We start from the raw sequence: 23,883 nt of genomic DNA, 5'->3' as shown, positions 1-23,883 counted from the left end.
AAGCTACCAACAAATATGGCAAGCAGGAGAAGCAGCTCAGAAGAGGGTATGATCACGACAGGCTGGGTCCAGGAACTGTTCTGAACCTTGAGGGGTGGTGAGGGTTTGGTTTGGCAATATCAGGAGAGACTCATCTGGTCAGGGAGCAGTGCACCTGCTGGGACCACGGCACACACAGGCTGCCAGCTTGTAGCATGGTGGGGGGTTCACAATGGCAGGTGCTCATTCTACCAACCCTTGCACACACGTGGAGTACTCAGTTCATATAAACGTAATGGAAAATAACTTCATTGACAGTGCTGCAGTTTGATTAAACTGATATAATGGAGGCAATGATGCTTAAAAATAACTAAAATGTCCAAAGACACAGAAAACTGGGGGTGGGGGGTGTAGGCCCATGTACTTATTTTAGTCACTTGCTTTGCTTACTCCTATGATTCCCAGGGTGAGAAAATGTGGGGAATTTAACAGAAGGGGCCGCATACACACAGCAGGTTATGTTCTCACAGCCAAAACCAGAGGCCCTCGAGTTTCTGTGTCTTCTTGCCACATAAAGCTAGTCAAAGAATTGACTTGGATAAGTTCATGAGAAGCTCTTTTCAGCCTATCAATGATTCAATCCCTCTTTCTCATTCACTTTTGAGGTTTTAGAAAGTGAAGCTGAACTTCCTATAAATAAGGGAACCGTTTGATCCCTGGGTTCTGCAAGGACTGGATGATTGACAGCACTTTTCTCAAAACCTCCTTAAAACAAGAAGCAAAGATGACAAAAATGAGTCCAAACGACAAGGATTTATTCAGCTAAGGATCATGACGATGTACTCAGAACGTGCAGCATCTTGGAGTCGTGTTTCACTTTTCAAAAGAAAGCCAGGCCTTTCCAACATGTGAGCCTCCCCTTTCCGCCCTGTGGTCTGCTACCAGGCCCCAGGCGACGGTAGTAGCAGCAGGGACACAGTCCACACTGTGCCCAAGAGAAGCAAGTGCTGCAGGGAAAGGAAGGCAGCTGTCTTTTAAGTGGGAGTCCTTAAATCCCAGGGGGAAGGCCAGGCTGCAGGAGAAAGCATGGGAGTTCCCTGGTTGCTGAGAAGCCACGGGGTGCAGGTGAGCAAGGGCCCTGGCTGGGAGGCCCCCGAATAAACAGCCTTTCACACACTCTTTCCATCCTTTCCCCCTACTCATCTTTCTTCCAACAAGGCTGTTTGAGGAATCTTGAATTTTTAATCAATCAAAATTCTCCTTTCCTTCTAACAAAAATGGGTCCACAGTGAGAAACAACATCTGACTTGACAAAACAAACAAATCTCACATTTTTACTCTGTGACTATCTGAATAACAAATGTTTAAGAGGTTTCTGACCCTTTACTGATCATATAAAGTTTTTAAATATTTAATTTCAAGACAAGAGCACCAACGTCACACACCTGATCAGCCACAGGTGTCAATGGACTCCTGAAAAGGCTCTCCCCTAAGTAAACCCTCAGGGGCCACTTCAGTCCCTCCCTGCGGCCTCCTGCTCCACACTTTGCCCCTCCCACCTGCCACCCACACACAGCCTTTACTCCAGCAAATCCACTGGCCTCTTGCTCTGGCAGTACACACCCAGGATCTCACCACTTCTCTCCCACACTGCTGCCATGGTCTTCAATCACTGGTCTCTGGCCTGGATGCCCGAAATTGCCCTGGAGGCCCACGTTTGACTCAGGGGCCAAAGTGTGCCCCACCAGCAGATCAAGTTAACCCTCTGCTCAGAATCTGCCAGCACAGAGCAAAGAGCAAGGCGCCATGGGTTCACAGGCCACACGTGACCTACCCTCTGCGGTCCCCCTCCCACTCTGGTCACGTTCCTGTCTCCTTCTTGACCATACCAGGGGCCAGATTTCTCTTCCTCTCAACTTAGGGCCCCTGTTCCAAAAGGCGTGCCTCTGCACTATGGTCTCTGCTCAAATGGATCTTAATTAGGCTTTTCCTCAGCCCCTTAAGAAAGATAACTCCTCACCCAGTTTATCCCCCACCTTCGTTACCTACTCTATCCACTCGGCTCATATATGTACCACCACTTGACATATACTGATTTGGATGGTCTCTCCTCTTAAAACATAAGCCTCAGGAAGAGGGACCTTTTGTTCTTGATAGTGCTCCTAACATAGCACCTGGCACACAGTAAGTACGTAACAAATACTACCAGCTGAAAAAAACGAAAGAGCAAGATCAGGAAAGCACATAAATTTTCTAAATACTCCTTCTTAACGTATTTTAAAATATCAGCGACGAACTTATAATCAATGTGTCTATCAGCGCCAGCCTTCATCTTAATTTCTGTCAATGTAAAGGGCAAATGTCAAGCAGTAACACTCAAACACAAGACTGTATTTGCAAAAGCACAAGTAATTTGTAAGTCTTTTATGGCAATACCTTTCAGAAGTCACAAGACAGGAATGTAGCTTAATGAGAACTCGGTCTGCTGGGACAGGAATCCATGAGTATTCAAATCTGTACTTGTGGGCACATATTTTATCTCCCTACCTTCTTTGATAGACCATAATGAAATAATGAATATGAAAGATTCACTGTATTTATATAATCAGGTCTATGCTTCCTGCAAGTCACTGGCTCCACTCTAGGTTATCACCTGGTTTACAAATGCTTGTGTCTTAAAATAAGGAGGTATTCAAAAGCTGGCTTGCTAAAACCAGCCAAGCAATACTACCAATCTCTTCTCTCTTTCCATGAAACCTGAGAAAATCCTTCCCACTAAGCTTACCAAGATCAAGCCTCCCTGTACAATTATGAGGCTTGAAGACTCCTTCCTTTGACTAACAGATGCCACGGACAGTCCCCAGAGAAGCAGAGAGGGCAGACATTTAAGAAGCAAACACCCTGGTGACCCTGGCCACAAGGCTGCTCCCATCCACACTTACCACTTCATCCTCCGTCCAGCACTTTTCAATCAGTTTGGGCACAGGCTTCTTTACCAGGCGCTGCAGGGCTTTGCCAGCATCATAGCCACTTTCATGTAGCTAAAACAACAACAACAATTTTAGTTAGTTAAGTGTGCCAAATAACAGGTCTGGCAGCCAATCAATAAAAGAGAAGTCCTGCATTTGTTCCAACAGAAGAATCATGGAATGGGCACATTCATCCGCAAGAGAATTCGTTCTCATCCAATTGCCCTCTGATCCCAGTACCAGCTGTTCTGGGAAAGGGAAGCAGGGAAGGCAGAGCTTAATTTCAGCAAGAACAGGAAGAGGATTCAGAACAACAGTAACAAACACTTAGTGAACATCTGGCCAGGCACAGCGGTGAGTGAGCACATTCTGTGTACACATTATCTTTCTTAATCCTATGAGGAAGGTATTCTCTCATTTAAGCTTACGTGTTAGGAACTATAGTCACCCCATTTTATGGATGAGGAAACTGAGGCATAGAAAGGTCAAACAAACAAACAAAAAGAAAGGTCAAAGGTGCTCACCACACTAACCCAGCAGGCAGTAAAACCAGGACTCCAGCCAGTGTGATTCCCACCCACTGTTGTCCCATTTCCCTATAAAGCGGTTCACGGAATTATGTTATTTCCCTTTAGCATTTCTGAAGTCTTTCAACTGTAGTAACTTCACTAAAAAAAATTCAGGTACCTGAACTATAAAAGCTTTTTAATGAAACTGTATAACAGTATACTAACTGTTCAGCCTGTGAATGAAGATGCTGGTTTAGCTACACATTCCTTCTAGGACCAGACTTCTCTCTCATCAAAAGTAATGAACTTACTCCACTTCATATCCTTTCCAACCCCAGGCAGTGCCTGACACCACTCGCCTTCTCTATCTTGCAAAGACATTCCTTTCTTGGTTCATGTGACCCCAATCTGCTTTTAGTTCCAGAGTTTCAACTTGCAGATGATGGAATCAAGTAGTAGATAGAAAGATCCTCTTGTTTAATCGACCTTCCCCAACTGTGGCTGTCCATTGAAAATTCTCACCGGAAATCTGGCTTTCCTTTACAGATCTTGTTCTCTGCCACAAGAATCCGTTTTGGTTAAGACCTTATTTCCAGTGCCTAATAGTCCATAGCATATGTAGATCCAAAAGAACTACTGATTAAATTAATAAATACCTTTAACTATTGTCCCTATGTAAACTTCACCCAAATCTAAATCACAAGTTGATTTGAATTCATTCATCCATATATTGACTAAGTGCCTATTGCTTTCTAGGGAATGTACTAGACCCTGGGCATACAGCAGTGACGAAACAGGCAAAGGCATCCCTGCTCTCATGGAGTGGACCTTCCAATCTTCTCACTATGCTTCAATCCTTTATTTGAACAATTTACCACCATCAGCTGCAACTCAATACAAATAAGGTCCAGGGGCACCTGGGTGGCTCAGCAGTTGAGCACCTGCCTTCGGCTCAGGGCATGGTTCTGGGGTCCTGGGATCTGAGTCCCACATCAGGCTCTCTGCGAGGAACCTGCTTCTCCATCTGCCTCTCTCTGTGTGTCTCTCACAAATAAACGAATAAAATCTTAAAACAAGTAAGTTCCAAACCTTGGTAGCCCACGGTTTTTATTTCCATGAAACTCTCAAACTCCTGGGGATGTATTATGGGGACACAATACATATGAGATAACAAGATCAAGGAGACAATAGTTAATTGCTACCATGGAGGTGTAAGTAAGGAGCTACAGATCCACAAAAGGAGACAGTGCTGTTTCTCCCCTCTTTAGTAGAAGACTCATAAGAAGGATGTACAGATTGCCTTCCTAATAACTGCTACAGATCCAGGGCTTGGCATATAGTAAGCCTGCAGTAAATATCTGTTGAATAAATTAAAATAATATTTGAAATATTAAGTCTCAAGTCTCTCTTCTAACTATTTGTTGCTATTGGAAGGGATATTACAAATATCCATTTTCACTGCTCAGAGAAACAGTATTGAAAATTAAAATTTCCGGGTGCCTGGGTGGCCCAGTCAGGTAAACATTTGCCTTTAGCTCAGGTCATGATCTCAGGACCCTGGGATCTCTGCTCAGCAAGGGTGGGCATGGGGGGAGTCTGCTTCTCCCTCTCCTCTTCCCCCTACTTGTGTACTTTCTCTATCAAATAAATAAATAAAATATTTTTTTAAATTAAAATTTCCTGAATATTCTCAAAGTCTGGAAGACCCCAATTTATTTTAAATCCAGGTCCAAAGAAGTCCAGGCTATATGTGTCTGTATGTTAACTAAAACAGTAAATCTATTTTAAAACAAAACACCTATGGCAATAATCAATGTTGGATTCTGGTTTTTATTTTTAAAGTTTTTTTTTTTTTTTTTAATTTGACAGAAAGCACAAGCGGGGGGGGGGGTGGCAGGCAGAGGGAGAGGGAGAAGCAGACTCTCCGCTGAGCAGGGAGCCCAATGTGGGGCTCAATCTCAGGACCCTGAGATCATGACCTAAACTGAAGCAGATGTTTAACCAACTGAACCACCCAGGCGCTCCTGGATTCTGTTTTGATTCTGTATTTCTGTGTGTGTGTGTGTGTGTGTGTGTGTGTAGAGCGTATATGCACTGTTATGAATGCTAGATACTGACTTACATGTTTTCATAACATTCATTAGACTTTAAAAAATATTATAAATATCATACTAAATAAATGCTAAAATATTTGAAAGCTGTCCAATCTAAACTTCTTTCAGCAGTATAGAAAGATGAAAATAAAGTTAGATTTTCAAACTTTGCCCAATATCTAAACCAAGCAGATATAGGTCAAGTTCTATAATATAACAAGAATCTATAATATGAGCTTAATGTCATGGACTGTAACTGAATAAAAGAAAAAACTGAATACCTATTTAATTTTTTTAAAGCACATATCATAGTGATAATTTGAAATCAATTCATGTTGATCAAATCATAAATTCTTAATAAAAAGCTTATGGAGAATTAACATTTCTTAAGCGGTAATTATAGTATATGGGAGTAATTATGAAGAACGTGATGAAAATCCACGGATTCTGGAGCTAAACTACCTGGATTCCAATTCTAGCTCTATTACGTACTAGGTGTGGGAGCTCAGGCAAGTTACTTGTCCTCTCTGGGACTTAATATTGTCATCTTTAAAAATGAGTATAACAATGTCTACTTCTTAGGATATTATGAGGATAACGTTAGAAAACACATGTAAATTGCTAAGAACTGCACCTGGCACATCATATGCTAAATGAGTATTAGCAATTTATTTTTAAAAGGAAAGAGAGGAAAAAAAAAAAAAGGAAGCAGTCTCTACTCAATTTTCAAGATTAGATAGTAGCCTTTCCACAGAGAGGGGGTAAAAAACTATTAAGCTATAAACAATACCACTTATGTTTCACATACTCATTTCAATAATTTTTGAAATTTGACTAAAACTCTGGTACAGTACACTGAAAAAAAATTTTAAATTTTAAATCTTATATGGCTGGTAGGAAATTACTCATAAGAACATAAGGCCTGGGATCCCTGGGTGGCGCAGCGGTTTGGCGCCTGCCTTTGGCCCAGGGTGCGATCCTGGAGACCCGGGATCGAATCCCACGTCGGGCTCCCGGTGCATGGAGCCTGCTTCTCCCTCTGCCTGTGTCTCTGCCTCTCTCTCTCTCTCTCTCTCTCTCTCTCTCTCTGTGTGACTATCATAAATAAATAAAAATTAAAAAAAAAAAAAGAACATAAGGCCTGTTCCAAAAGTGAACTGCCAATTGAAATTAAATCAATGTCATTAATCCCTGTGCCATTCCTGACTTTTTGGTGAACCAAGAATGGCTTTGAATGAGTGCTGGAAGAAATGTTCTGAATAATTTGTTGAACTTTTGGTTGTTTGGTTTATTAGAAAAGCCATCTAGGGCATGCACGACACTCTCAGTTAAATTTCTAGTGTAAGCTGCTTCTTTGTCCCCTAAACATATCCCAGCATTCACACTTCCTTCACAAATCTTTATTTCACATCACACTTTCCCCTCAAGAAGCTGTTGCAATGTATGTGTGGTAACCTGTGCTTCCTTCTGCTACTCTGTTCTCTAAATAATGGCTAACTCCCTCTCTTTTCATCTGATCCACTGTCTGCTTGTCCTCTTAAAATATTCTTGTTCCTGACCTTTCCATGATATCAGCCCAATAAATATTTAGTGTCTATTTCTCCCACCCCTCTACCAAGACATATTTGAAAAGTCAGAGGTATGGGATTATTTACTGACAGTGATGAAATATTTATTGAACAAATGGAGTTAGGGTATTATTGTTGTACTGTCATCAATAATTCATAAAAGCTAGTCCAACAGCCAGGTCAAGGGGTGGCTGTGCTATGCCCTTTTCCTAAGGGAACCCAGCTACACCTCTCCACACCATCACATTCTTCTGAATGTTATAAACATGTATTTCTACTTTCTAGGAATCTTGTCTGAGAACATTCTGAAAGTTTTGCATCTTTATAGAAACACTTTAATTATCCTTTATTAAAGATATACTTTTAACATACTAAAAGTTGTTATGGCCCTCGTAGCTACACAAAAATGAAGATTACGTTTTGAGCACTTTGGGAAAATTACTGGAGCTCAGGACATCCTTCATTCCTTCCACAGATATTTACCGAGTGCTAACCTGTGCCAGATAGTACTCTAAGTGCCAGGAACAGATACACAGATAATGGCCATCAGAAATGTAGGAGTGAGAATGGTGTAACCTGTGAGAGGCTCTGTAAAGTACTAGTCTTGTATAACACGTCTATGTAAATCTCACATTCAAACTCCAGGGGTCCTCACAGGGTGGCTACCACCTTCTTCAGTCTATGTATCAAGCAACAAGTAAGCCCTTCTAAAAGAAGGATGGTTTTCTAGATGATTATGAAGATTTTCTATCTTCAGACTGGAGCCAAAATAATGTTTGAGGAAGAGCTAATGAGGAAGAATTTCAACTGTATTCCTTATGTATATTAGAATTAAACTTACCAAAATATTGGCTGCCTTAAATATCTAAAAATTGTCATTAAAAACATTCCTCTCTAATATAGCATCAAGCTCTAACAAAATAATTTCATTTTGTGGAAAACATTATGTGGGTTTCAAATTTTAAACAACCAATCACAACCATAGAGACACATCTGTAAAGTTAAGAAATTCAGTGCAAGCTTTACCTCATTATCGCTGAAGTAAAAAGGTCCTTTAATGTGAATAAAATTTTCTACCATTTCCCCAGAGAAGACTGTCCAAAGAAATTACAATGAAGACAGGGGGTGGGGAACCCTCAAAATGACTTACAGCTTCACTTTGTAGTCTTGGAAAAGCAATTAAAGTAAGAAAAGTAAACCCTTTTGTTCATTTTGCAACCAAGCAGGGTTGGTAAAATCTGGGATTAAATGTGATTTTAATGTAGAGTACAGTAAACTGTACTATTTTGGAGTTGACTGGGAAAGATCATCACAAATTGCAGGAACGAAGAGACAACATCATTACTCAACCAGCTTCCAATGTTTACAAGCTATTGACGGGAGAAGCATTTAGATCTCACACCATTCCCATCACCATGCCAGCCACTAAAGCAGGATGTCATTCAGCAGAAACCACTGTTTTCAAATTCATCATCCCAGGGGTGTGTGTGCATATAACCCAATGACCATGGAGGCATATACTTCTAAATCTGCTGCTTCCACATCACTGAACTGGAAGTCTACACTTCTACACAAGCAAAATGTCTTCCCCTAAACCACAGGTCAATATCCAGGAAATTTGGTAACAAAATGGTAATACTTCATCACTCTCCCAGCCTTTCAAGTCACTGTCAAGGAACCATCTCTGTTTTGCTGTTTTGCACCAGTTTGGTCTTTGATGCCCTGGGCTTGCGCCATATAATCTTTAGGCTGTGTTTTTTCCTTCACTTTTGGTTTGTTCACTGTGAGATAGCAAGCAGAACTCTTCCCATATTAGGTGTGTCTAGCACCCCCTACCACACCATCCAGTGCCCATAAGATCCAGTGGGACGTCTCAGCATCAAACACTGTGGCATAAGTGAACCAGCAGAGTAGACTTGGTGGTGCAATTTGGTGCTAAAAACAAGAACAGCTTGGGTAACACAATCTCCTGGTTTGGTACAAATGAAACTGCTACACTGAATCCACAGAGCTAAAGACTATGATACCACATGTAATTGGATGCATTTAGCCAGTTGCACAATGCGTATGTGCCCAGCAGCCCCTTCTATATAAATCATCCCACAGTCAATGCCTTCTTGTTAATACCTAGTGAACACAGCACAGGATTTGAGACAGGAGACGGATTTTGTTATCAGGTTTGTCACAAACTGGCTGAGCTGAGGTTTTCATCAAATGGGCCTAAAACCACTATCCCTCAGCTGTGTCAAAAGACAATGGAAGGGATGAAATCAGATACAATGTGACAAGATATGTGAAATGTCAAAAGCTACAAACTATACTGGCATCATCACAGGGAATCAAATTTTACGCACACATCTCTTAGCAAAGACTACTCAACAACTAGAAGTTCCACAGATCTACTATACAGTGCTGGTGAGGATATACCCTCTATGGTCTCATTAAGCTTCTGACCTCTCCCGGATTAGCAGGAAGAAAGGATCATGCCCGAAGAAGAAAAACACATTTCTGCATAATTGCCCAAGTTAAATGTGCTACTCGCACTTTGCCTGACAAATCATTCTCTGCTTATTACTTTCTATAATTTAATATATATAAGTGCTTTACTGGCAAGCTTCTTGAAAGAATAAATAATACTTAATGACTGCCTACAGTTTAATTAACTCATGATTGAACTTCTCATGGATTGCTATAAACATTAAATTATATCCTTCCTCAAAGCTGCCATAGATGGAGATCCAGTTTCAAGCTTTAGCTCTCCTGCCTTAAACAGTTTTGAAATTTCAGCAAATCTGTATATAGGACAGAGGTGAGAGAATAAACCTTACTGCCTAGTTATAAAGTATGTTATTTTATATAGCAAGGACAAGGTCTTAATTTAAATAAGACAGAAAATGTGCACATGTCCAAACACCTCATTTATATTACAGCAATCATTAAGCATCTCAGGATCTCAGGCAGTCTTATTAGCACAAACTCTGTGTATAACCACAAGGCTTCAAGTTTCTGCCCTGGCTTCTCATCTCAGCTGCCGTTTTCCGTCTGCGTGATGTTGCAAATAAATTTTCCTTTTGGCATGGCTCAGCTGTCAGGCACCTCTGTTCTATAATGAACCCATGAATTATATGTCCCTGCTCTGACATCTCTGGTCTCACACATCAAAATATTGTTCTTCAATTGTAATTTATAACTTAATTTAAATGTCCCTTTTACTGTGACCTTTTTAGATCAAATGGCATTGCATCTGGCAGTTTCTCCTACCTCAAAGCATCCTTTTGCAATTACAGCCATCATAATAACTGTAAAAAAAGCCTATCTGAGTTAGACTGCATTCATGCTAAATACTAAATAATTGCAGTCCATTAAGAACAATATTAGATTTAAAAGTCTTTTGCTATATGAAATATGTTTATTTGCAAGAAACTGCCAAAATAGCTTAGAAAGAGGAAAAAAAGTGGGATTTGGAAAAGATGTTAAAGTTCTTTATGAAGTTTTAATTATTTCAACTATTAACATAAATGAGAAAGATCTTGAAGAAATCTAAGACAAAACTTAAAAAAATTTCTTATAATCCATAATTTATAGATATCAATATGTTTCGTTCCATCACCAATGAACTAGTCAAGCTCAAATATGGTACATATATGCATTAAAAAACTAGAATTGAAACTAAGGCACAGTATTTATTTTTGTTTGGCCACTATCATTCCAAATGATGCTTTTAAGCACTAAGAAAGCTAAATTTGTATAAATGTTCTTATGGGAACAAATTTTAAAGATAACAGCAAATGGGCACCTGGGTGGCTCAGTTTGGTGAAGTGTCTCCTTTGGCTTAGGTCATGATCTCAGGGTCCTTGGATCAAGCCCCATATCAGGCTTCCTGCTCAGCAGGGAGTCGTCTTCTTCCTCTCCCTCTGCTCCCTTCCCCCTGCTTGTGTGTCTCCCCTCTCTTTCCCTTCTCTCTTCTCTCTCTCTCTCTCTCTCTCTCTCTCTCTCTCTCTCTCTCGGCAGGGATAATGAATAAAATCTTTTAAAAAATAAAAAAATTAAGATAACAGCAAAAAGGCAGAATGTAGCTGCTTTAAAGTAGGGCTGAGGAGCAGATCTAGTTAATTTTCAGAAGGAAAATTGCTAAACCAACTCTCCCTGCAACTCTCCCTGCATAACTACGATGTCCCAGGAACTATGCCAGCCCCTGAAGTCACAGAGAACAGAGGGGCGGCCAAAGTTTGCTGAGCATCGTGTATGTGAGGTGCTGTATTAGATCTTTCTGACTTCATCATTGCTCACACCACTATTTGTGGTAAGGCTACTAAAAATGAGGAAGCAAAACTGAGAGGCTTGATATGTTGCTCAAGGCCACTTCCACCGCTGCAAAAGAACATAAGGCCATATCCAGGAGCTCTAAGAGTCCCTTCCCCAGCGTTTGTTGTGCAGCAACTTAGGACCTGGGGGCCTGGTGGTGACCATGGGTTCACTAAATCCTCCAGCAGCAGTAGCACAGGAAGCTCGCTATCTTTTCTTCCCTTGAGGGCGGGTGGGTAGACAGGAGGGGGAACCAGCAGCTCAGAGAAGAGGAAACGTACACACACACATAAAGAAAATAATGAAATAAATGCTATCATAAAAGCACAAAGACTGCCAGTGAACACTGACTCTGTCTAGAAAAAAACAAGATGACTTCACGGAGCAGGTTTTCAAAATCAATAATCAGTGCACTATGACTGATAACCTTGTCTTGAAGAGCAACAATCAAATTAAAAACGTTCTAGGAACCAGTAAAAATAGGCCGTAATATGTCTAGGTAACATCTCACAACTGAATTTCCCGTGGCTGATATATACTCCTGTATTTCTCACTCATAATTACTTCCCACATAATAATGTGTCTAGAAATTAGTAGGTCTCCATCTCCTGGCCAGGGTGTTTTTGAAGGTATGCAAAACCCACAGAACAGGAGCCTCAACCAGTAAGCTGATCAGAAAGTAGGCATCAAATGCTGGCATCTACTGAGATCAGGGAACTATTTATAAAATACAAAACAAAACTGGGCAGCCGGGGTGGCTCGGCGGTTTAGTTCCGCCTTCAGCCCAGGGCCTGATGCTGGAGACCCAGGATCGAGTCCCATGTCGGGCTCCCTGCATGGGGCCTGCTTCTCCCTCTGCCAGTGTCTCTGCCTCTCTCTCTCTCTCTCTCTCTCTCTGTGTCTCTCATGAATAAATAAACAAAATCTTAAAAAACAAAAAACTCTGAACGTCTTCACCATTTCTGACCACTCAGCTATTCTGAGGCTCTAATCCAACACCATCTTCATAAACACCTGGAAAAAAACACCTGGAATCTCCAGAGGTCCTGGAACCAACAATGAACATGTGGGAGTTCTGCAGAGATGAAGCCCAAAGAAAGGGTTCTGAGCTCTGGCATTCATTCAAACCCCCAACTCTGCCACAGCTCTTGCTGTGTGGTAACGGGCAAGGTATCTCTCTTAACCACAGTTTTCTCAACTGCAGAAAAGGAAAATACAGAACCTATGTGGAGAACAGGTTAGGATGAAAAGATACATGGTAGTCCCTGAGCAGGATTCCTGGAGCATAGGAAATGTTCCATCTGGGATGGCGGGCTAAAAAAGGGACAGACTGCACAACCATTGCAGGGAAACAGCACCAGTGCTGAGGAAAGCCAACAAGCTTCAGAACGCCACAGGAACAAAGTTTATTCTGCGGTGCTTACAAGACAGGATGCAATGTGGGACCGAGAAGGGAAATCAAGAACCAGGTGACTTGTTGGGAACTAGGAGAAAATCTGAGCCTGGGAACCAGGAAAGTAGCAGCAGGGGCAAAGGGGTTTGGGGTGTCCCTCCTTCACACAGTGACACAGCCCCTTGGCTTCCTCACCTGTAGCAGAGCGGCCAAAGTAGGTCATTTTTGGAACTTCAAAGTTAACATTTCTTCTTTGTACAGAGATTTCTTTTAAAATTAAATACCAGAGGATGCTATTTTTTTGAATAAATGGTAATATTAATACATTCAGTTAGAAAAATAGTAGAAAAAATAATATAGCCATGAACTAGGCCAAACTGCCCAGACCAAATCCTGAATAGCTAGCTGATGCAGAGGCTATACTGACATCCACTGGTTAATATCTTAGTTTTCAGGTTTCTGTGAAAACAGGATAGTTTATGCCACAGGTGTTTAAAGATTTATTTATTTATTTGAGAGACAGAGAGAGAGAACATGCAAGAGTGAGTAGGGAGAGGGGCAAAAGGAGAGGGAAGAACCTCAAGCAGACTCCTCGCAGAGCATGGAGCCCAACCTGCGGCTCGATCTTATGACCCTGAGACCATGAGTTGAGCTGAAATCAAGAGTCAGACACTTAAACAACTGAGCCACCCAGGCATCTCTGTGCCATAGGTTTTTAAATAAAATTACAGATAATCATCTATACAGCAAACATATATATACCTCACTTCCTAGAAACCAAATCTTTCCTTCTGCTTTTTGTGTGAGTCTAGGCAAAGTACATAAAGAAAGCAAGTCGGCTGTGGATCTAAGCTATGAGCCATGTGTTCCTGAGGAAAGGCTGACTCCTTAAGACTCAGCAAACCAATCCCCGAAGGATAAGATACAGCTTAAAGATACAGAATTAGTAGAAGTCTGGCCACAGAGAGAAAAACTACTGGCAGATGCATAAATCTAGATTGTTTATGCTGCTTTTGTGAATGATAATTATTTGTTAGTTTGGGAAGATCTATGTGTGATCACAAGTGGAAATAGTTCAGGGCCACAAGTGGAAATTAAAACACTTTTTCATTTACTCCTTAGCATTCTCACAGCCTTGAATACAGAAAAACAGTATGTGAGGCTAACCTAGAGGGTGACAGGAAAAAAATAAAGTTCTATCTATCTCATGGAAATGTAGGCACTAGTGAACCCATTCATAAAAGCTAAATTGACCCAGAAAGTATATGTGAAAGGCCAGCTCTGAGTCAATTTTATCCAGATTCCTTCAGAAAGTTAATTTGAGAAAATAAATAAAAACAAAAACCTCAAGACCAGGGGTGTCTGTCTGGCTGGCTCAGTCAGAAGACCATGTGACTTTTCTTGATCTCAGGGTTGTTGAGTTCAAACCCCATGTTGGGCGTACAGATTACTTAGAAAACACAACCAAAAACAAACTCTCAAGCAGCTGCAAAATATTAAGTGAAAAACATTTACAGAAACTGTTTTAAGTCCCACTAAGTTGGGCTTAGGTGCATAAGTGAATCCCAATCCATGAAGCTCATAAATCTTAACCTCAGTGCTTTTTGACAAGTAATTTTAAGGTTGTTTAAAAAACAGTACACTTATTCTTTTTGATCACAATGATAAGGTAATGGAACAAGTAAAGTCAAAGAGGCATACACTGAAACATGTGTGACTCCAGAGTACGGGGAACACTTCTGAGCGACTGCTCTTTTATCTGGAAACCTCAATGATGAACAGAGCTAGTGACAAAGAAAGAAACAAAAAGACTCCAGGCAATGATAGTACTGCTCTCAAGCAATAGCCCTGGAGAATCTAAAAAGCCCTTACTCTGGGCCTTAGAAACTTAGCTTCTGAAATTCTGCTTTCCCCAATCAAACAAATGGTCTTAGAAGAACAGATAAGATTATATGATTTCAAAGCAGCAGTCATGGCAGACAGCCTAGCCTGACAATGGAAGATCCCCAAACTCGCAAGGTATTATGCAAACCGGAGTCACAAATTCTAACAGCTGCACATGATTCTGTGTGATGGCCATATAATAATGACTAAGAGGTAGCAAGTAAAGACAGACTTGATTTAAGAACCCATGAAAATGTACAACTCATTTCTGGAAAAAAAAAAAAAAAGGAGAAAAATGAGGAGTCAACCTTCCTAAAAATGCTTGGGTAACTGACACTCCAAAGTCCTGAGGTGAGCTGGAGTACACAGCTGCACACCAGCTCAACACCTACTATGGACAGGGAGAAGGCAGGCTAACCAACAGGTAGAGCAGCAGGCCCGGCAAGGGCAGGAGGTCCTGTGCAATCACCTTAGAAGCCCAGCAAGTGATCAACTATGGGGGACTGTCCACCTCCTGGTTAAAAAATCTGGCCAGGGCAGCAAAATTTGTCAGAGTCTGGCAGGGCTGAGCTCAGGGCAGGGCTGTAGGGCTAGACTAGAAACCAGAACAGGGCAATTATTTTAGTGACAAATTATAATATAATAGTAAAATCCAACTGTGGTATGCTGAAAAATAACCATCAGAAGATACCCACATAAAATCTATGGAACAGATGAGACCTTAATTGGAAAAAAGGTCTTTGCAGATAGGATGAAATTAATGATCTGAGATGAGGAGATAATATGGACCCAGAGAGTTCAGGAAGGCAGTGTGAAGACAAGCAGAGAAAGATGTGGCCGCAAACCAAGGAATGCCAGCAGCCACAGGAAGCTGGAAGAGGAATGATTCTTCTGAGGAGCCAGAGAAAACATGGTGTGGCTGACACCCTAATTTCACACTTCTGGCTGCCAGCACTGGGAGAGAATGCACTTTTATTGTTTTAAGCCAGAAAGTTTGTGGTAATTTGTTACACCAGCCACAGGAAACTAATACACCAAATTTCAAAATCTGAGGGGTAAAAAAATTATCTAGGAGAGCTATAAAAAAGTATTCCAAATATATTTTTAAACTAGGATAAGAAATATACATACTATCAAATTTTAGTGTTTTATAGTATATTTTAGAACTAATGGTAACATATGAGCCTTTTTAAAACTCAGGGGCGTATTTTATTCTACGATTAAATGCTTACTTAGATTATCAACACTTTCAACAAATGCATTCCCATAAAGACTTTCCAAAGAATAGGAAGTGAATAATGTTTATTATTGAATAAGTAAATGAATGAATGATTTTATTAAAGCTTCTTCTTAACTGTAAAAAAGCTCAGAGCTTTTATCCTGATTTGCTAAATACTTACTGTGTTAATATTAATGCTTACTATAGTTCACAGATGGGTAAAATTCTGATTGATGTTAAGTGGACATTTTTCAAACATCACGTAATTCTCAAAACACTTTACTATGGGGAAAAAAAGTAATTTGAAAGAGAAGTTTCTTAAATTTATAAAGGAACTTTCTAAATTTGCCAAATACAAGTAAAAGCCAAGTCAAGTCCCCAGCTCCTGCTGGGTGCCTAGGAGAAAGAATGGAGATGTGCCAAGAGGCTAGAGCATGAAGGACTTCTTTATTTTTTATTTATTTAATTTTTAAAGTAGGCTTCATGCTCAATTTAGACCCCATAGAGGGGCTTGAACTCACGACTCTGAAATCAAGACCAGAGCCGAAACCAAGAGTTGGACACTCAACAGAATGAGCCACCCAGGAACCTCAAACATGAAGGATTTCTAATGGGCTGAAGAGCAAAGCCTCAAGACTGCAGATTCCGGATATTTCAAGAAGTCTGCAATAAGGCACTGGCCTCAACTCTGTTCTATTTTCAAGTTTAAATTATTATGTATATAAATATATATGACAGTGTGCTTATTAATCTGTAGTGATAATCATACTTATAGAATTGTTATAGGGGGATCCCTGGGTGGTGCAGCGGTTTAGCGCCTGCCTTTGGCCCAGGGCGCAATCTTGGAGACCCGGGATCAAATCCCACGTCGGGCTCCCGGTGCATGGAGCCTGCTTCTCCCTCTGCCTGTGTCTGTGTCTCTGCCTCTCTCTCTCTCTCTCTCTCTCTCTCTCTCTGTGTGTGTGACTATCATAAATAAATAAAAATTTTAAAAAAAAGAATTGTTATAAAGATTAAGGGGTGCCTGGATGGTTTAGTTGATTACTCAGCTGGTTCCTGATTTCAGTTCAAGTCATGATCTCAGGGTCCTGAAATCCAGCCCCATATCGGGCTTTACACTCAGCCGGAAGTCTGCCAAAGATTCTTTCTTCCCCTCCCCGCCCCTCCCCTCTGCTCACTCTCACTCTCTCTAAAATAAATAAATAAATAGATAGATAAATAAATAAATAAATCTTTAAAAAATTATTATGAAGATTATGGTTTGTTTTTTTAAAGATTTTATTTATTTATTCATGAGAGACACAGGCAGAGGGAGAATCAGGCTCCACGGAGGAAGCCCGATGCGGGACTCAGTCCCAGGACTCTGGGATCATGCCCTGAGCCAAAGGTAGACACTCAACTGCTGAGCCACCCAGGCATCCCCATTATGAAGATTAAATAAATTCATTCATGAAAATGCCTCTACATCTTCGCCTAGCATTTGTTACTAATATTACTATTGTTACTAATAGCAAGCAGCTAACTAATAGTTGATATTCAATAAAATGAAAATAGTTATAAGCTTAAGGTCCTGTGATTGGTTCAAAATTCAGTCAAAATGCTGAGAGTGGGATAGAAATGGCTTAGCAAAGGCCATTTCTAAAGAAGTATCATTTCAGAGAGAAATGAAATGATATAAGACAAATACAAGACAAAAAAATGTGCAAGCACACATTCATAAAAGCTTAGACTACATTGGGAAGATGAGCTTTTAGGAAAACAGAAGTGTTATTTCTTGGCCACCTTATACTGATCGGATCTGGGGGATTGTGCTTCAGTGTCAGTACCACATTTTTAAAAACTAAGACAAAGGGATCCCTGGGTGGCGCAGCGGTTTGGCGCCTGCCTTTGGCCCAGGGCGCGATCCTGGAGACCCGGGATCCAATCCCACGTCGGGCTCCCGGTGCATGGAGCCTGCTTCTCCCTCTGCCTGTGTCTCTGCCTCTCTCTCTCTCTCTCTGTGTGTGACTATCATAAATAAATAAAAAAAACTTAAAAAAAAAAAAAAAACTAAGACAAAGCTGACCAGAAGAAGAAATAAAATGGTTATATATATATATATAATATGGCTAACATTATTACACCATAGACAAAACTCAAAAATGTTACCCTCAGTGAAAAAGAAGCCAGTAATAAAAGGCCATATACCATATGATCTCATGTATACAAAATGTCCAGAACAGGCGAATCCATAGAGATGGCAGGCAGAATAGTAACTGCCAAGGGGAGGGGAGGGGGAAACTGAAGGGTGATTGCTAATGGGTACAGGTTTCTTTCTGGAATAACAAAAACATGATACAACTAACTGTGGTGACAGGTGCACAAATGTGGGAATATGATAAAAGTCATTAAATGGGTACACTCTAAATGGGTGAAATAAATATTGTGTGAATTATATCTCAATAAAGCTATTCTAGTAAAAAAGAAGAATAAAGGGACAGCCCAGGTGGCTTAGCGGTTTAGCGCCGCCTTCAGCCCAGGGTGTGATCCTGGAGACCCTGGATCGAGTCCCACGTCAGGCTCCCTGCATGAAGCCTGCTTCTCCCTCTGCCTGTGTCTCTGCCTCTCTCTTTCTCTGTGTCTCTCATGAATAAATAAATAAAATCTTTAAAAAAAAAAAAGAAGAAGAAGAAGAAAAAAAAAAAGAGAAAAGAAAGAAGAAAAGAAATGGCTAAAGAAACATGAGAGTGATTCATGTTGGAAAAGTCAAGCCAGGCCACAATCATGAAGACTGGCAACAGAAGCACAGCAAATGAAAAAAATTAGAGCAATACTTTTCTGTTACAACTATCAAAAAGAGGCATCCGGGTGTTTCAGGTCATGATTGATCCCAGGGTCCTGGGACTGAGCTCCATGTCAGGCTCCCTGCTCAGTCGGGAATCTGCTTCTCCCTCTTGCCCCTGCTCCCTTGCTTGTACTCTCTTCGAAATAAATAAATAAAACCTTTTAAAAAGCCTATCAAAAACAAGATCACTGCTGCAGTTAAGTCATAAATGTGCCATTACCAGAGGTTAACGTAAGTGGCCTTTCATGTCTCCATCCACCCCTGAGGGACTTTGAGAATGCTCTCTGTTGTATTTAGTAAAAGAACAGAGCAGGGCATAATATTCAACTTTGACTAAAGCTACAGATCACCTACAAGGAACAAAATATCAAAGCATTAAAGTAAAAATGTCATCTTCATCCAAATGAGACAGAAGGAATAAATTACATAAACTGTGAAAGTGTTGTTGCCTGGAACTTTTGGGGTTTTTTGTTTTGGTTTTTCAGATTCTCTCAAAAAACAAACAAACAAAAACAGAGAATGGGTGAGTGGGGCAAGGGGCAGATGGGAAGGAAGAGGGAAAGGGATGGAATCTCAAGCAGACTCCTCACTGAGTGTGAAGCCCAAACAGGGCTCCATCTCAGGACCCAGAGACCATGACCTGAGCCAAAACCAAGAGTTGGACCGCTCAACCAATTGAGCCACTCAGGTACACCTGCCTGGAACTTTTGTATAAAAGTGAATTTATGAAGTTCTCAGCCCAAAGGGAGCCACATGGATAAATTTCTAAACACTTAAAGAAATGATTTTCAAAACAAAAGTCCAAAATGTTTCCAATCGGTCATGTACAATTAAAAACCCCTCACCTTTATATATTATTATGCTGATAGTTGAAAAGGTCTTGGTTACACCAGAAAATCTCCACTGTATCTTCATTTATGCTATTATTAACAATGTAATATGCAGTCGACTCCAATATCTTGATATAAATAAAATACTAGCAGATGTGCTTGCCAAGGCTGATTTACATAGGGGGCTGCTCTAAAATTTATTGGATTTCCATAACAAGAAATCATACAGCATATAAACTTTTCCCATTTCTCTTTTCAACAACAAATCAAAAGCTTAGAGGAAAAAAAAAACCATCATCCTACAACTATTTAATACTGACTTATCTGAATGGAGAATGGTAAAAAGAATTTAAGTAAGGGGGGTGGCTCAGTCAGTTAAGCTTCTGCTTTTGGCTCAGGTCATGATCTCAGGATTCTGGGATCAAGCCTCTGTTGGTCCCTCTGCTCAGCGGGGAATCTGTTTCTCCTTCTCCCTCTGCCCCTCTCCCCATGCATACATGAACTCTCTCTCTTTCTCATGAATAAATAAAAAATTTTAAAAGATTTTATTTTTATTTATTCATGAGAGACACAGAGAGAGGCAGAGACACAGGCAGAGCAAGAAGCAGGCTTCCTGCAAGGAGCCTGATGTGGGACTTGATCCCAGGACCCCGGGATCATGCCCTGAGCCCAAGACAGACAGATCCTCAACTGCTGAGCCACCCAGGTGTCTCCCCCAACAAAAAAAGAATTTAAGTAAGGATGTGAACATAGCATGAACATCACAAGAATCCTGATCCTAAGCTTTAGACAAGTTGTAATAAAAGGGCTTTCCAGTAATGCCTTATTTAGGAGCTGGGAAACACTCAACATTCATCTAAGTCCTAAGTACTGCAAAGCTAACCCAGGGCCAGATGCTTTACTGAAGTTGTCCATTTATGATGAACAAATAGAAAACCTCCAAGAGAAATTCTATAGACTTAATTTTTTAGAATAAAAGAAAGATGAAAACTCTCTACTAGGCATCGAGCTACGGTTCAGAAAACAAAGATGAATTAATACCCAATGGTTAGCAAATAGTGATACTTCTAGAACAGAGATTAAAAAAAAAAAACATTAAGCTATTGGAAGGCTTGCATCCTTTGTTGAAGGAAATGTGGGTATGCATAAATAAATAAGAAAACAAATATATACTCTCTTGAATATGTAAAAAGCTTAATCCAAACATCTAAAAGGCATCCATATTTCAAGGAATAAAACTGTCCAGGCAGAAGTGAAATCTTTGTGGTCTCATTATAAATTTTACTTATATATAGTGTGCATATATATGTTTAGTGTTACTGAGAGAAAGTAAACATAAAATTGCAAATAAGTTCTGAGAAAGAGAAGCCAAAAGAATCTGAATTTTATTAGGAAATGGGAAGGATACCTGAGCCCAACAAAATGAAATCCAATATAAACTTAGTAAAAACAAGTCAGCATGATATTTTCTAGAAAACCATAGTCTCAAACTATAGGACTCTGTTACAGTTTCTTTCTTTTCTTCTCTTTCTTTCTTCCTCCCTCCCTCTTCCTTTTCCTTTTCCTTTCCTTCCTCCCTTCCTTTTCCTTTTCCTAACATTTTACTAACTTATTTGATAAAGAGAAAGAGAGCACAGGCACTGGGAGCAGCAGGCTCTATCCCAGGACTCTGGGATCACAACCTGAGCCGAATGCAGACTCTTAACCAACTGAGCCAACCAGGCACCCTCTGTTATAGTTTCTAAGCATAAATACAAAGATGATTTTTGTAAAAGGGCAAATAAATGCAAGCACTAAGAATGGCTGAATCCCATTAGAATAATACAGGCCATCTCTATGTTATATAGCATTATGTTTGCAAATTATATATACACTAAAAGTACGCAGATGAACCTCACAGAAACTGCACATGAAGAAACACAAACCTGAAGAGTACACACACAGAAACATTTCTAAGATCTTCTAGAAGGAACACCATTGCTTTGTCATACTATACCATGTTATTTAACATACTATAAAATTACAAATAGAACAATTTTACATTAATAACTGCTCATAATTTAAAATAGTAAAATACAACATCTTTGCCAACATACATTAAGGAGTTTGCTCCCGTCACTAAAAACACCATCCTCTTCCAACAAGAAAGACCAACATATTTATCACATCACCTTCCTCTATATCAATACACATTTTTTAGTTTTTTGTTTTTTACTTATGAAGTAAAAAGATAAATACGTTTTTAACATAAATGATATACCTGTGTGGCTAACTATTCTGCAACTTCACCACTGGACCAAAAGTAGTAAGTCATGGCACCAGGAAAATAAGATACATTCACTACTGTGATTCTCCAATGAGAGCTATACCATTAAGAATGTATACATGTGGCTCAAGTTTTATATAATCTGAAGACCATCTATATTAGATTAAAATGGATTAAACACTCTAAACAAAAGGTAAAGCTTGCCAGACTAAATAAAAAGCCAGAAACAACTAAAGATTGGATATTCTTTAAATACAAAGAAAAAGCAAGATTCAAAGTAAGAAGCTAGAAGAAGATGTATCATGTGAACAAGCAGAGAAAGCTAGAGTAGTCCTCTTAATATCAAACAACAAAGAGTTCAAGACAAAGAGAGGGTCACTCCAAAAAGGTAAAAGGGGTAATATACAGAGAAAGGTAGGGGCAGCCTTAGTGGCTTAGCGGTTTGGCACCTAGCTTTGGCCCAGGGCCTGATCCTGGAGACCGGGGATCGAGTCCGATGTTGGGCTCCCTACATGGAGCCTGCTTCTCCCTCTGCCTGTGTCTCTGCTCTCTCTCTGTGTCTCTATGAATAAATAAATAAAATCTTAAAAAAAAAAAAAAGCCCAGAGAAAGGTAAATACTATCTATGTGCATGGGCCTAATAACACAATTTCCAAATATATGAAGCAAAAGCCAACAAAACCAAAAGGGGAAATACCTGAATTCACAATCACAATTGAAGACTTTAATACAACTCTTTCAGCAACTGACAATACAAGTAGGTAAAAAAAAATTAGTAGAACATAGAAGATCTAAGTAATAAAAACCACCACTTTAAAGAAACCAACAATTATATAATGGTGCACTCAGTAACTGCTGAATATAAATTCATTACAAGTGCACATGGAAGATTCATCAAGATAAACCACATGTTGAGCCAAGAAACAAATCTCAATGGATTTCAAAAAGTTGAAATCTTACTGGGTGCTCTCTGACCACAACAGAACTAAATTAAAAATCAGTATCATTCAAAAACAAAAGGGTTGGGGAAGGGGGAGAGAATGTACACGAGAGAGCTCAAATATCTGGTAATTAAGCAAATTAATGCTAAGTATAGATAAAATAACTTTCTTATTTTTTTTTAAGATTTTATTTACTTATTCATGAAAGACAGAGCAAGAGGCAAGAGACACACAGGTAGAGGGAAAAGGAGGCTCCCTGTGGAGAGCCCAATGGGGACTTAATCCCAGGATCATAACCTGAGTCAAAGACAGACACTCAACCACTGAGCCACCTAGGTGCCCGGTAAAAAGAAATTTGAAAAAACAGTTTCTGATATTTTTAACACAATGATAATGAAAGAACAGAAAATAAACATTTGTCATTAAATCAGTTATCTAAGATCCCACTTTTGGAAGCTAGGGAGAAAATGATCATTCAAATTAACCCAAAACATATAGAAAAAATAATAAAAATAAGATTGGAGACCATGAGATAGAAAACAGAAAATCAGGGACACTTGGGTGTCTTAATCAGTTAAGCATCCAACTCTTGGTTTCACCTCAGGTCATGATCTCAGGGTCATGGTACTGAGTGAGCCCCAAGTCAGACTCCATGTTCACTGCAGAGTCTGCTTCATAAGACTGTCTCTCCCTCTACGCTCTCTAATAAATCTTTTTTTAAAAATTGAAAAACAAAACAAATCAATGAAACCAAATGTTTTTTTTTTAATTTTTATTTATTTATGATAGTCAGAGAGAGAGGAGAGAGAGGCAGAGACACAGGCAGAGGGAGAAGCAGGCTCCATGCACCGGGAGCCCGATGTGGGATTCGATCCCGGGTCTCCAGGATCGCGCCCTGGGCCAAAGGCAGGGGCTAAACCACTGCACCACCCAGGGATCCCAATGAAACCAAATGTTAGCTTCCTGAAATAATAACCCTGATAAACCTCTACTTAGACTAATTGACAAGGACATAAATCACCAATATTAGGAATGAAAGAAGGGTCAAAATTACAAATCCTACAGACACTGAAATGTAATGGGAATAATTTGACATTTTTTTT

The 23,883-nt window shown here is 40.0% G+C and overlaps 1 protein-coding gene across 7 annotated transcripts in view; it reads right to left on the bottom strand.

Moving 5' to 3' along the window:
- The window catches only part of RERE (arginine-glutamic acid dipeptide repeats), a 412,302-nt gene that overhangs the window by 86,620 nt on the left and 301,799 nt on the right, over positions 1-23,883 (bottom strand). For all 7 annotated transcript variants that reach the window (XM_055305059.1, XM_055305063.1, XM_055305064.1 and 4 more), the window contains one exon: positions 2,922-3,020. In XM_055305059.1, the coding sequence (XP_055161034.1) occupies positions 2,922-3,020 (99 nt within the window). The remainder of the gene's footprint in view (positions 1-2,921; positions 3,021-23,883) is intronic.

Source organism: Nyctereutes procyonoides, unplaced genomic scaffold (assembly GCF_905146905.1).
Source record: "Nyctereutes procyonoides isolate TBG_1078 unplaced genomic scaffold, NYPRO_anot_genome, whole genome shotgun sequence".
NCBI classification, from domain to species: Eukaryota; Metazoa; Chordata; class Mammalia; order Carnivora; family Canidae; genus Nyctereutes; species Nyctereutes procyonoides.
The sequence above is the reverse complement of the archived record's forward strand: the minus strand, read 5'-3'. Positions and strand labels throughout refer to the sequence as shown.